Source organism: Pelophylax lessonae (assembly GCF_965119305.1).
Source record: "Pelophylax lessonae genome assembly, chromosome: 4".
NCBI classification, from domain to species: Eukaryota; Metazoa; Chordata; class Amphibia; order Anura; family Ranidae; genus Pelophylax; species Pelophylax lessonae.
This window is the reverse complement of record NC_138771.1, coordinates 235,839,898-235,854,448: the sequence shown is the minus strand read 5'-3', so window position 1 is coordinate 235,854,448 and position 14,551 is coordinate 235,839,898. Positions and strand designations below refer to the sequence as shown.

Sequence of the window (14,551 nt, the reverse complement as noted above, 5' to 3'; positions counted from 1 at the left end):
GGTAGCCTTTCCATCCAGGAAAAAGGAGTGCAATCCGTCATGCTTGATCAATTTAAATCTGACCCATTGTTTAGAACTGTGTATGAATGTAATCAATCAAAAATCCAAAGCTAAACAAAGATGTGGGAAAATATTTTGCATTACAGAACCACTAAAGCAACTTGCATGCCATATCTACCATAACAAAGACAAATGAGTATTGTGTAAAATGAATAGCTTGTAGAGAGCCTACAAGCACAATGATGGCAGCATTAAAACATGCATTCATTAGAAATGTGCTTTTCCTGCTCTGACCAATGGATCACCTCTTAATGCATGCAATTATCAGACCTCACCCCTGTTGTGTTAATAAAGCAACAACATTTTCTCTGCATATACAAAATTCACAAAATATGGAAGATAAATTATCGCAACTGATCAGAAAACTATATACATAATACATATACAAGTTAAAATCCCTTATTAATTTAAGAAAATGAAAGAGTGCTATGTTTATAAAAACAACCTGAAAAGCAATAGATTAACTGGGACAATTAAAATAACATCTATCTTATAGAATTAAAGTTAGCATATACAACAAATTTGGAATTGTTGGCTGACGTAAAAGTTAAAACATCAATACTGTATCTTTTTAAATTAAAAAAAACAAACAAATAATCTACTCTTCAAATAAAAGATATATATATATATATATATATATATATATATATATATATATATATATATATATATATTTATATTTATAAAAACAATAAAGAACCCAGTTAAAAATCAACATATTTAATGAATTTGTAATCCAGAAACAGCGCATATCATGTGCTTTATGTTTCTATCTGACCAAAAAGTGCCATTTGTCAAGTTAATCCTGAATTAATACCACTATAATATTGTGCAAAACAATAATAAAAAAACAAAGCTTTACTTCCTTAATTAAGGGAAACAAATAGTAAACAATTAAAGTGCCCACACTTTCATTAAGTGTATATACCCATTCCGCAGCTGTCTCTTCAGCAAAGGACCTCTAGAGGTTAATTTTTCTAGCGAAAAAAAGACAGTTTATTTCACAGCAAAAGGAAACAGTAATTGTGTTACAACTGTGACACTTTCCGTGGGAAAGGCCTTGGTCGTGGCAGTGGATCAGTCCTTTTGCCATTCTCCAGGCTTGTTGGACGTACTGGGCCTGGTTTGGGTGGCAAAGCTGGAGGATCATTAGGGGCAGGTATGGAAAGACACTGAGGTACAGGTACAGGACGCCTCAAAGTCCGTTCATACACGCTGTAAGGTGGTGGAGTCTTGTTTTCTTTTCTAGTTGGCTCCTCTGATATGCCATAACTGGATGTAGTTACTGTTTGATCAAAGATCTGGCTCTCAAAACCTGACATCTCAGAAATGCTGCACCGACTCAGGGAAGAAATGCCACTACTGCAGCTTCCTGACAGCACTGGAGAATTAGACATCATGCTTGATGGATGGCAGTCCACAGGAGATGGAGTAAACGACTGCATCGGGCCCTGAAAGGTGAGGAACAGAGGTTAATAAATACACTGTGTCACTACCAATTTTGGAAGAAGCCAATATGTGGGATAATACATTCCCTAAGGTATAACACCACAAGTCAACAAGCACAATGACTATAATAAATGTAGAATAAGTCATACCTGAATCATAGGCAATGAGAGCTCAGCAATTGTATATCAAGTGTAAACATCCTCTACAGTTTAAAATTACTTAACAAAAAAAAGGCTGAACCATAAACTGCACAGCTTAAAAAAAACAAACTGTTAAAAATAAAACACTTATAAAGTATAAATACCCATTCACATGCTTTTCCATTAAAATATATAGAAATGCATTAAAATGTCAAGGCATGTTCTGCCTTAAGTTTATGTATAATCTCCATTAGCAACTGTAAACAGATATTTGTACATATATATATATATATATATATATATATTTTAAACAAGTAACAAGGATTAGTGGTATGAGATATTGGTTTGATATAGATACATTGTACACATCTCTGGGAACAAGGGTTCAGGTTTTAGCGTGATTAACTAATATACCAGTTTCTTTTGAAGTGCAGGAATGTTATGATGGGCTGAACATGTGTGTCACAGAGAATGCTCTGGTATTTACCAGTCGTAAACCTACATGCAAGAAAGAACAACATCTAAATTAAGTACCTCATCTCAGAATTCTCAAATAATTATCTAGTCCAGGCCCTTTGAACATCCTTCATTATCCCTATATCCACTTCAAATGACCCTCTCTTTATATATGCAGAGAGGATGGCCAGCTGTTGAAGAATGCACAATTTGCTCAGGCTATCACCTTGCATACCTAATGCCCCCTTTCTGAAAGGTTATGACCAGGCATATTTAATTTTCCCTCCCAGGGAGGAGGTGCTTTTGAGGTGCTTAGTTGTGCTAAATATAGGGGATGGGGAAATTGCCCAATCCTGAATGAGATGTGCCAGATTTAGGAGATGGATGAGATTAGTGCCACCAATCAGGATGGCCCCATGCAGATCTATGAGAAAAAGGTCTATACCAGGTTAGGTCGTGGGATAGAGAAGAAGAGAATATCCCACTATCACAGGGGCCCCCATGCTACACTGGTGAATATCAGGACATCTCCTAGCACTTATATGTATACATGCCTGTCTTATGTGTTGTCTGTCTTGCTGTCTGGGGATTATTATTATAATTCCTTCATTTAATCCAGGATTTTTTTTCCTTTTTCTGTAAAATAGATATAGTATCTAAAAAAAGTGAGTACACCCCTCCCATTTTTGTAAATATTTTATTATATATCTTATGTGACAATACTGAAAAATGACACTATGCTACAAGGTAAAGTAGTGAGTGTACAGCTTGTATAACAGTGCAAATTTGCTGTCCCCCTCAAAATACCTTAACACACAGCCATTAATGTCTAAACTGCTGGCAACAAAATTGAGTACACCCCCTAAGTCAAAATGTATAAATTCGGCCCAGTTAGCCATTTTCCCTCCCAGGTGTCATGGGACTCATTAGTGTTACAAGGTCTCAGGTGTGAATTTGGGAGCAGGTGTGTTAAAGTTGGGGTTATAGCTCTCACTCTCTCATACTGGTCACTGGAAGTTAAACATGGTACCTCATGGCAAAGAACTCTCTGAGGATCTGAAAAAAAGAATTTTTGCTCTACATAAAGATGGCCTAGGCTATAAGATTGTCAAGACCCTGAAACTGAACTGCAGCACAGTGGCCAAGACCATACAGCGGTTTAACAGGACAGGTTCCACTCAGAACAGGCCTTGTTATGGTCGACCAAAGAAGTTGAGTGCACGTACTCAGTGTCATATCAAGAGGTCTTTGGGAAAAAGACGTATGAGTGCTGCCAGCATTGCTACAGAGGTTGAAGACAAGCAGACTAAGGACATGGATTACTGGAACCATGTCCTGTGGTCTGATGAGACCAAGATAAACTTTTTTGGTTCAGATGGTGTCAAGAGTGTGTGGCGGCAACCAGGTGAGGAGTACAAAGACAAGTGTGTCTTGCCTACAGTCAAGCATGGTGGTGGGAGTGTCATGGTCTGGGGCTGCATGAGTGATATCGGCACTTGGGAGCTACAGTTCATTGAGGGACCATGAATGCCAACATTTACTATTACTTACTGAAATGGAGCGTGATATCCCTTCCTTCAGAGACTGGGCGGGAGGGCAGTATACCAACATGATAATGACCCTAAAAACACCTCCAAGATGACCACTGCCTTGCTAAAGAAGCTGAGGGCAAAGATAATGGACCAGCCAAGCATGTCTCCAGACCTAACCCCTATTGAACATCTGTGGAACATCTTCAAACGTAAGGAGCGCAAAGTCTCGAACATCCACCAGCTCTGTGATATCGTCATGGAGGAGTGGAAGAGGACTCTAGTGGCAACCTGTGATGCTCCGGTGAACTCCATGCCCAAGAGGGTTAAGGCAGTGCTGGAAAATAATGGTGGGCACAAAAAATCTTGACACTTTGGGGCCAATTTGGACATTTTCACTTAGGGGTGTACTCACTTTTGTTGCCAGCAGTTTAGGCATTAATGGCTGTGTGTTGAGTTATTTTGAGGGGGCAGTAAATTTACACTGTTATACTTTTTTTTTTTTTTTTGTGAGAAACTGTAAATTGCTATATGTTAGTTTAGACCTTCTTACTAATCACCAATACATTTCTGTTATGTTAAAGCTTTCACTGATGGTAAAATAACTCCTATTAAATCGAATCATAGCTGAGATACATTAAAGTGGAGTTCACCCATTTTCATAACTTTAGATGTATGTAATCCCCTTTAAAACGACTTTTACCAATGGAAACTTTTTTTTTTTTTCTAGTAAATACCTTATTTTCTTGTTTATTCCTCCTCTCCTCACTTCCGGGTCTGATCGGCGATGACGCCATTCGGCGATTCGCAGTGTGTGCTGGGATGTATTCCTTGCCAGAAATCTCGCAGTATTACCCAGGAGCTGAGCTGTACTGTGTGTATTCAGGCCGTGACCTGTCCCGCCTCCGCCCCGCCTCCTCTCAGTGAGTTGTACTGTATGCATTGTATTCAGGCCATTCTCTGCCCCGCCTCCTCTTAGTGAGCTCAGTGAGGATATAATGCTTTCAGTCCTCGCTCACTGAAAGGAGGCGGGGCAGAGAACGGCCTGAATACAATGCATACAGTACAACTCATTGAGAGGAGGCGGTGCGGAGGCGGGGCAGGTCACGGCCTGAATACACACAGTACAGCTCAGCTCCTGGGTAATACTGCGAGATTTCTGGCAAGGAATACATCCCAGCACACACTGCAAATCGCCAAATGACTTCATCGCCGATCAGACCCGGAAGTGAGGAGAGGAGGAATAAACAAGAAAATAAGGTATTTACTAGCAAAAAAAAAAATTAAAAATGGGTGGAACTCCGCTTTAAAGTGGAACTATAGGCAAAACCTTTTTTTTTCCATTTATTGGATAGAGAAAAGGAGGGTTATAACCCCTGTAAGGTTTATGTTTGCCATTACTTCCTGTCCCATACCTAAAACAGGAAGTGAAGGAAATTCCTGCACATTAAGAGAATCCCAAGTCACCAGAACTAGTGTCGCCATTACAATGAGGAAAATAATTATTTGAGCCCCTGCAGATTTTGTAAGTTTGCCCACTTACAAAGAAATGAAGGGTCTATAATTTTTATCATAGGTGTATTTTAAATGATAGAGACGGAATATCAACCAAAAATCTAGAAAAAACATGAAGCAAATGCTATAAATTGAGTTTCGAGTAAAATAAATATTTAATCCCCAAGTAAAACATGACTTTGTATTTGGTGGAGAAACCCTAGTTGGCAGACACAGAGGAAAACGTTCTTGTAGTTAATGACTAGGTTTACAGATTTTCATCCTTACAGTCAAGCAAGGAGGTGAAAACGTGATGCTTTGGGGCTATTTCTCTGCCAAAGGTACAGGCTGACTTTGCCATATTGAGGGGGTTCATGAACAGGGCCATGTATTGTAAACTTTTGAATGAGAACCTTCTTCCCTCAGCCAGAACACTGAAGATGGGTCGTGGATGGGTCTTCCAGCATGACAATGATCTGGACGTAGATCAAGTTGAAGCATATTAAGGACATGAAAAAACCATAGCCAGTCTCCCGAAAAGTAATCCTATAGAAAATTTATGGAGGGAGCTGAAACTTTTAGTTGCCAAATGACATCCAGGAAACCCTAACGCGTAACTCCACTTTTGTTGAGAAAAAAACATTCCCCTCTGGGTGATCTATGTACATTACAAGGATTTTAACAAACTTTGTTGCAGATTCCTACCTTTTGTTATTCTGAAGAAATCCCTGTTTGTGCCTCTGTGCTGAGTGGGTCTAAAGGGAGTGATTTTATAATTATCTGTCAGCTGTGGCAGCTGCAGAGCTCTAATGAGAAAAGCTGCTGGGCCTGCATCCCTTTAGATGTGTTCCTATTGGGAGTATCTCACCAAAAATTACATTTTTGTTACAGGGGATGCTAGAAATCTGACTTGTATCTTAGTGCAGGCTTCTGGGAAAATTGGTGAGCCAATCACACAAGCAGGAAATTATGTTTCTGGGGGGTAGTCAGTACACATTCTGTGTACAGAACAACTACAGATAGCCATATTGCATTGCATTTTCAGAAAATGACAGTGGCTGCAGATTGAAAAAGAAGGGTCATTTTTAACAACATTCATTTGCAATATGATTTGTGTCACAATTGTATAGGCTATATTGTTTTTTCTTTATTTGCTATTTTTTTGCCCACGAAAGTGGAGTTACCCTTTAAGGATTTAGAGACGATCTGTAAAGAAGAGTGGACCAAAATACCTCCTGAGATGTGTGCAAACCTGGTCACCAACTACAAGAAACGTCTTACCGCTGTGCTTGCCAACAAGGGTTTCTACACCAAGTACTTAAGTCATGCAACTTAATTTATAGCATTTGTTTTTTTTTTTTTTTCTGGATTTTTGGTTGATATTTTGTCTCCATCATTTAAAATACACCTATGAAAACAATTATAGACCCTTCATTTCTTTGTAAGTGGGCAAACATACAAAATATGCAAGAGATCACAGCAGTGGCGTACCTAGAGCATTTGGCACCCGGGGCGGATCCTATATCTGGCACCCCCCCCCCCCCCCACTTTAAAATGTAAAAACACCCGGAAAAATTTGTAATGTCTCCAAGAATATTTATTGCACAAATTTCCCAGCCCCCCTATCACAGTGCCCTTTGCAGTCTGCCCCCTCCCCCCTGTCTCTCTAATCACAGTTCCCCCTTTTGCACTCTCTGCCTCCCCTGCACAGTCCTACCTTTGGCATAGATAGATAGCTAATACTATTATCAATGTGTTTAAGTGTGAGTAAGAGATTGGAGACATGCTAAAGGAGATATTCAGAGACTGAGGACATGATGCAAGAGATGGTAAGAGACTACGGACCTAAAACAAAAGAAATCAGATACTGAGGACATGATACAAGAGATGGTCAGAGACTGAGGACATGATACAAGAGTTGGTCAGAGACTACGGACCCAATACAAGAGAAATCCAAGACTGAGGACATGATACAAGAGATGGCCAGAGACTGAGGACATGATACAAGAGTTGGTCAGAGACTACGGACCCAATACAAGAGAAATCCAAGACTGAGGACATGATACTAGAGATGGTCAGAGACTGAGGACATGATACAAGAGTTGGTCAGAGACTACGGACCCAATACAAGAGAAATCCAAGACTGAGGACGTGATACTAGAGATGGTCAGAGACTGCAGACAACACACAGGAGATGGTCAGAGACTGAGGACATGATACTAGAGATGGTCAGAGACTGCAGACAACACACAGGAGATGGTCAGAGACTGAGGACACGATACAAGAGATGGTCAGAGACTGAGGACATGATACAAGAGATGGTCAGAGACTTAGGACATGATACAAGAGATGGTCAGAGACTGAGGACATGATACAGGGGATGGTCAGAGACTGAGGACATGATACAGGGGATGGTCACAGACTGTGGACATGATACAAGAGATGGTCAGAGACTGAGGACATGATACAGGAGATGGTCAGAGACTGAGGACATGATACAGGAGATGGTCAGAGACTGAGGACATGATACAGGAGATGGTCAGAGACTGTGGACATGATCCAAGAGATGGTCAGAGACTGAGGACATGATACAGGAGATGGTCAGAGACTGAGGACATGATACAGGAGATGGTCAGAGACTGAGGACATGATACAGGAGATGGTCAGAGACTGTGGACATGATCCAAGAGATGGTTGGTCAGAGACTGAGGACATGATCCAAGAGATGGTCAGAGACTAAGGACATGATCCAAGAGATGGTCAGAGACTGAGGACATGATCCAAGAGATGGTCAGAGACTGAGGACATGATACAAGAGATGGTCAGAGGCTGAGGACATGATACAAGAGATGGTCAGAGACTGAGGACATGATACAAGAGATGGTCAGAGACTGAGGACATGATACAAGAGATGGTCAGAGACTGAGGACATGATACAGGGGATGGTCAGAGACTGAGGACATGATACAGGGGATGGTCACAGACTGTGGACATGATACAAGAGATGGTCAGAGACTGAGGACATGATACAGGAGATGGTCAGAGACTGAGGACATGATACAGGAGATGGTCAGAGACTGAGGACATGATACAGGAGATGGTCAGAGACTGTGGACATGATCCAAGAGATGGTCAGAGACTGAGGACATGATACAGGAGATGGTCAGAGACTGAGGACATGATACAGGAGATGGTCAGAGACTGAGGACATGATACAGGAGATGGTCAGAGACTGTGGACATGATCCAAGAGATGGTTGGTCAGAGACTGAGGACATGATCCAAGAGATGGTCAGAGACTAAGGACATGATCCAAGAGATGGTCAGAGACTGAGGACATGATCCAAGAGATGGTCAGAGACTGAGGACATGATACAAGAGATGGTCAGAGGCTGAGGACATGATACAAGAGATGGTCAGAGACTGAGGACATGATACAAGAGATGGTCAGAGACTGAGGACATGATACAAGAGATGGTCAGAGACTGCAGACATGATACAAAAGAAGGTCAGAGACTGCAGACATGATAGAAGATAGAAGAGCATTAGGGGGGCCGGAGAGCACAGGGCAAGCAGAGAGCACTGGAGGAGCTGAAGGGCGCGGGGGGGGGACTGGAGAGAATTAAGAGGGGTTTGAAAAGCATTGTAGGGGGGTTGGAAGGCGCAGGGGTGGAGAGCACTGGGGGGGGGGACAGGGAAAACCAGGGGGATGGAGAGCATGGGGGGAACTGGAACTCACTGAGGGGGGAGGCAGGGAGCACAGGGGGGTGGAGAGCACTGGGGGAGCCAGGGAGCATAGGGGGGAGATGAAAAGCACTGCGGGGAGCTGAAGAGCACTGGGGGGCTAAGGAGCGCCGGGGGGGGGGGGCAAGATAACTGAGGGGTTAAGAGCAGGGGGAGTGTTAAGAGCAGGGGGGTGTTAAGAGCAGGGGGGTGTTTAGAGCACTGGGGGGTGTTTAGAGCACTGGGGGGTGTTTAGAGCACTGGGGGGTGTTTAGAGCACTGGGGGGTGTTTAGAGCAGGGGGGGTGTTTAGAGCAGGGGGGTGTTTAGAACAAGGGGGTGTTTAGAGCAGGGGGGGTGTTTAGAGCACTGGGAAGTGTTTAGAGCACTGGGGGGTGTTTAGAGCAGGGGGGTGTTTAGAGCAGGGGGGGTGTTTAGAGCAAGGGGGTGTTTAGAGCAGGGGGGGTGTTTAGAGCACTGGGAAGTGTTTAGAGCACTGGGGGTGTTTAGAGCAGGGGGGGTGTTTAGAGCAGGGGGGGTGTTTAGAGCAAGGGGGTGTTTAGAGCAGGGGGGGGTGTTTAGAAGGGGGGGGGTGTTTAGAAGGGGGGGTGTTTAGAGCAAGGGGGTGTTTAGAGCAGGGGGGTGTTTAGAGCAAGGGGGTGTTTAGAGCAGGGGGGTGTTTAGAGCGGGGGGGGTGTTTAGAGCGGGGGGGGTGTTTAGAGCGGGGGGGTGTTTAGAGCGGGGGGGGTGTTTAGAGCAAGGGGGGTGTTTAGAGCAGGGGGGGTGTTTAGAGCAGGGGGGGTGTTTAGAGCAGGGGGGGTGTTTAGAGCAGGGGGGGTGTTTAGAGCAGGGGGGGTGTTTAGAGCAAGGGGCTGTTTAGAGCAGGGGGGGTGTTTAGAGCAGGGGGGGTGTTTAGAGCAGGGTGGGGTGTTTAGAGCAAGGGGGTGTTTAGAGCAGGGGGGTGTTTAGAGAGGGGGGGGGGTTAGAGCAGGGGGGGGGTTAGAGCAGGGGGGGGGGTTAGAGCAGGGGGGGGTGTTTAGAGCAAGGGGCTGTTTAGAGCAGGGGGGGGGTGTTTAGAGCAGGGGGGGTGTTTAGAGCAGGGGGGGGTGTTTAGAGCAGGGGGGGGTGTTTAGAGCAGGGGGGGGGTGTTTAGAGCAGGGGGGGGTGTTTAGAGCAGGGGGGGGGGCTGGAGAGCACTAGGGGGCCAGCAAGTTGTATAGGAGAGAGGATGGGACAGCTGCATATAGATGATTTGATCTTTACATATTCCTCCTGCTGCCGCTAACTGACTGCAGGAGGGAGAGGAGAATCGGCCATTCAACAGCAGCAGGAGAAATACGGAAAGATGAATCCCTCTATATCCAGCTGTCCCATCTCCTCTCCAGTCCAGACAGTTACACAGAAGGAGGCTGCTCAGTGCTCACCTTCTTCCCGCCGGCCGCCGCCCCCGCGAGCAGCGCGGACTAAAGGAGCTGCAGCTCCTTCACACTCACTGAAATTCCGAGCAGCCTGACAACCCCCCAGCGCGTGGCACCCGGGGCGGGCCGCCCCCCCGCCCCCCCCGTTAGTACGCCACTGGATCACAGAATTATTTTTCCCACTGTACTTTTTTGGGGACAATTTAAAATGTGGGATTTTCTTTTACTTCCACTTTAAATTATAATGGTAAACAGGACAAATAGAGAGAGCAAATCTCCCTAACAGTAATAAAAAGACAGCAATAAAAACAGACAAGTTTAGTTATACAATCTCAAAACAACTTGTGGGAAACAGCATGTTGCAATGCACTTTACATAGCACATAAACACGCAGTTTTAAGTGCTTATATGCGTGCAATGAGTGTTGATATTCACTTTAGGTTCACACTGGTACCCCGCGAATCCACTGCGGGTTCCCGGTTCGCATCCGACTCGCAGGCAGTTCACATTGCCATATCCAAACTGCTGGGAGTGTCAATACAAAGTTATTGACACCCCCAGATTAGTTTGAATATCACAGTGCGAACTGTTAAATCAGACAGGAATTGGATCACATAGGTGTGAACACCCATGCAATCCGATTCTGGTGCGGACCAAAAGAACTTTGGTCCGAATGTGATGCAAATTCAGCCATACAATCTGCATAGTTGAATTTGCATCGCACAGACATCGCATGTGATTTGCATAGCAGTGCAGTGTGAATCACATTCGTTGACTGACATCGCTATAGTGTGAACCGACACAAAAGCGTTTTAAAGGCTAAGTTCATCTTTTTTTTTTTTAAACAAACAAACATTTATTGACTTAAGTACAACACAACAAAAAAAATAGAAGCAGGTACAGTCACCGTCATTAAAAACATTACTGAAAAACCTGTTACACAATTAAAGTCTGGTGAAAGGGCAATAAGGATATAATCCCCCGTTCCTCGAGACGTCTGAGGAACCAGGGGGGATTGCCACGGTAAACAAAAAATAAGTAACAGTACCATAGGCCTGTAGCATAATACTGCAATATCAAACCAATAGTTATGTAATATGAGACTAAATGTGAGCCGCGGGTGCGGGCGAGATCACAAGGATGCAGTGTGGGTAGGTCACCTCCATGGTAAGCATCCTTAGTTAGGTGGTACACGTAACAGGGGCCTTAAGCCATCTATCCCAGATCTTATTATACCTTTTTGGACAGCCTCTATTAGCATAGAGGACCTTTTTGTATGGGAGGGTAGCATTAATGGCCGCTAACCAGGAAGATAGGGTAGGGGAAGCTGGCTGCATCCACTTTTGGGCTATCAATTTTCTAGCTGTGAATAAGGTTTCACGGAGAAATTGTAATGTGTATTTGTCCGTGTCATCATCGGGAATATCCCGACAATACACAACTTGGGATCCAATGTGACCAGGCAGCCCATACAGTCGTGGAGGAACTGGACAATCTGTGTCCAAAATCCCTGCACATTCGGGCAGTGCCATATCATGTGGCAGAACGTGCCCTGGGAGCGCATGCATCTAGGACATGCAGAGGAGCGGGAGGAATCAAATCTAGCCATCCGCACCAGAGTGAGGTATGATCTGTGGGTAATATAAATTTGCGTGAGCCGATCCGACAACTTCGGGGAGACAAGCGTACAGGCCTCCAGGGCATCACTCCAGTCTTCTTCCTCCAGCTCCCAACATCCTCCACCCAGGATCCCCGAACACCATACGCCAGGTCGGTCACTTGCTTGGTACCCAGCATATCATACAATTGAGAGATTAGTTTGAGGTGGTCCTGACCTCTAATTACATCCAGAATCTCAAGTGAGGGTAAGGCAGGGAGCTCATTAGTAAATTGTGCCCGCAAAGCATGGGTGACCTGCAAATAGTAAAAGTTCGGGAGCTGAAATTCCTCCTGAAGCAATGGAAACGGCTTGATTTCGCCACCTGAAATAAAATGTGACAGAAGGTATACACCCCTGTGAAACCAGATACCCGGGTCAGGAATATGAAGAAGCTCTGGTAAACTATGATTATACCACAGGGGAGTCATGGAGTGGAATCCAGCGCCCCCGGTCTTGGAGGTCGCCAGGTCCCAGATCCGTCTGTGGTGAAAAACAAGACTGCCACGGGTGGCCGGCATCACAGAACCACCAACACCCCGAAGCAGATCACAGAACGGGTGTGGGAGCCGTGACTCCCCATCGCGACAGACCAACGCAATATATCTGTCCTGTTTGTCTAAATTAGAGAAGTGTGATAATTGAGCTGCAAGATAATATCTCGCCAGGTCAGGGACAGCCATTCCTCCTAGTTTAGTAGGTTTCTGGGTATGTTTCCAAGATAACTTGTGTCTAGAAGTACCACTTATGAACATCTTCAGCAAGCTATCGAGTGTCATGAAATACCTATAGGGAATGTAAGTGGGGGAATGCCACAACATGTACAAGATTTTAGGGAGGAGGATCATTTTAACGAGGCCCACCCTGCCCATGACACCCAACGGCAACCAAGCCCAGACCTGCATTTTGGCCTTGACCAGGGCAAAGAGAGGTTCAATATTAAGGGGGATGTAGTCAGTTAGGGACCTGGTCACATGAACTCCCAAGTGTTTAAACCTCTCCACCTGGGACAAAGGAAGCGCCGCCTGGTCCGCCACCGGGGGGAAACTGTCAAGAGGAAGGGACTTATCCCAGTTAACCGATAGTCCCAAAAAGCTACCAAACTGCTGTATCACCTGAAGGGTTCGCTGTAATGAGGGGCCCAGGTCTGCCAGGTAGAGTAACATGTCATCCGTGTAGAGACTGATGCGTTCTTCGAGTTCCCCGCGACAGAAACCGCGGTCCGAGCGTATAGCCATCGCGAGGGGTTCAACGGCCAATGCATATAACAGCGGAGATATGGGGCAGCCCTGCCGCGTACCACGGGACAGAGGGAAGGACCGAGACGTCCAACCGTTAGCTACCACTCTGGCGCGAGGTTGGCTGTGCAAAATGGTAAGCCATTTAATAAATGCAGGCCGAACCCAAATTTGCAAAGGCATTGCCAAAGGTACAGCCACTCGACTGAATCGAAAGCTTTTGCAGCGTCCAATGTCACCACAACCCTTGTCCCCGTACAATCGTGGGTGGCCTGAAGGTTCATGAACAAACGCCTAGTGTTGAAAGCTGTGTTTTTGGCTGGCATGAAGCCCGTCTGATCAGGGTGTATGAGGGAGAGGACCACTTTATTGAGCCTTAAGGCAAGTACCTTAGCAAGGATTTTGATATCGCTTTGAAGCAAAGAACTAGGCCTGTAGGATTCCGGGTATTGCGTTGCCGGGTTTGGGAAGTAAGATGATCAGTGCCTCCTGCATCGAGGCAGGCAATAAACCTGCGTCGAATGCCGCCTCATACACCGCGAGCAAGCGAGGAACCAGAGTCTCAGAGAAATGTAAATAAAACTTGATTGGTAGGCCATCAGAGCTAGGAGCCTTGGCCCTTGTAAAACATGAAATCGCAGTAGCTATCTCATCAGCCTCGAGCGCCTCGACCTGGGCGGGGGTCAGCGTGGGAAACTCTAGGGTATCCAGCAACCTGGCAAGATCAGATGGGTCATAATCTACATTAGAGGAGTAAACTTCACCAAAGTAGGAGGCGAACCACTCTGCCACAGCCGCCGGATTAGACGAGTCCCCCAACACCGATTGATGGAGCGTGATTACCACAGGGGGTCTAGCATCCATATGTGCCAAATATGCTAACAATTTGCCCGCCCGTTCCCCATGTTCAAACACCCATTGTCTGTTGAAAAATAACTTACGATTCGCCTGGCCCTAGTTTGAAGGCGAAGTTGAGCGAGTAATTTAGCCGAGGGAGATTAGGCATATCCGGCTTCTAGGTCAGCTAGCTGTAGTTCGGCATGCTGCACATCAACCCTCGACGCCCTCTTGTGCCTGGCTATACGCGAGGACAGGAGCAGTGGGGCATGTCCCTTAAAAGTTTCCCACACATCCAAGGGGGACACAGTGTCAGTGTTAAAGAAGAAGTCCCATTCAGCAGTCAAAAAGTCAATATCAGGAACGGTCTTAAGCCAGAAGGGGTTCAGACGCCAATGTCTCTGAGGGGGGTCAGTAAACGGGATAATTCTAACATGTACGATGCGTGATCCGAAAGTAGTCGCGGTCCAAAACGGGCGACACGAAGTCTGGGCAGGAGGGCCTGGGAAATCCAAATGGAGTATATCCTGGACATAGTAGAATGGGTGACCG

The 14,551-nt window shown here is 45.3% G+C and overlaps 1 protein-coding gene across 2 annotated transcripts in view; it reads right to left on the bottom strand.

The window, feature by feature from the left end:
* Nucleotides 1-765: 765 nt before the first annotated feature.
* DOCK4 (dedicator of cytokinesis 4) overlaps nt 766-14,551 on the bottom strand; it is a 529,522-nt gene continuing 515,736 nt past the window's right edge. For both annotated transcript variants that reach the window (XM_082254719.1, XM_082254720.1), the window contains one exon: nt 766-1,511. In XM_082254719.1, coding sequence (XP_082110845.1) covers nt 1,089-1,511 — 423 coding nt within the window. In that variant the 3' untranslated portion in view covers nt 766-1,088. The remainder of the gene's footprint in view (nt 1,512-14,551) is intronic.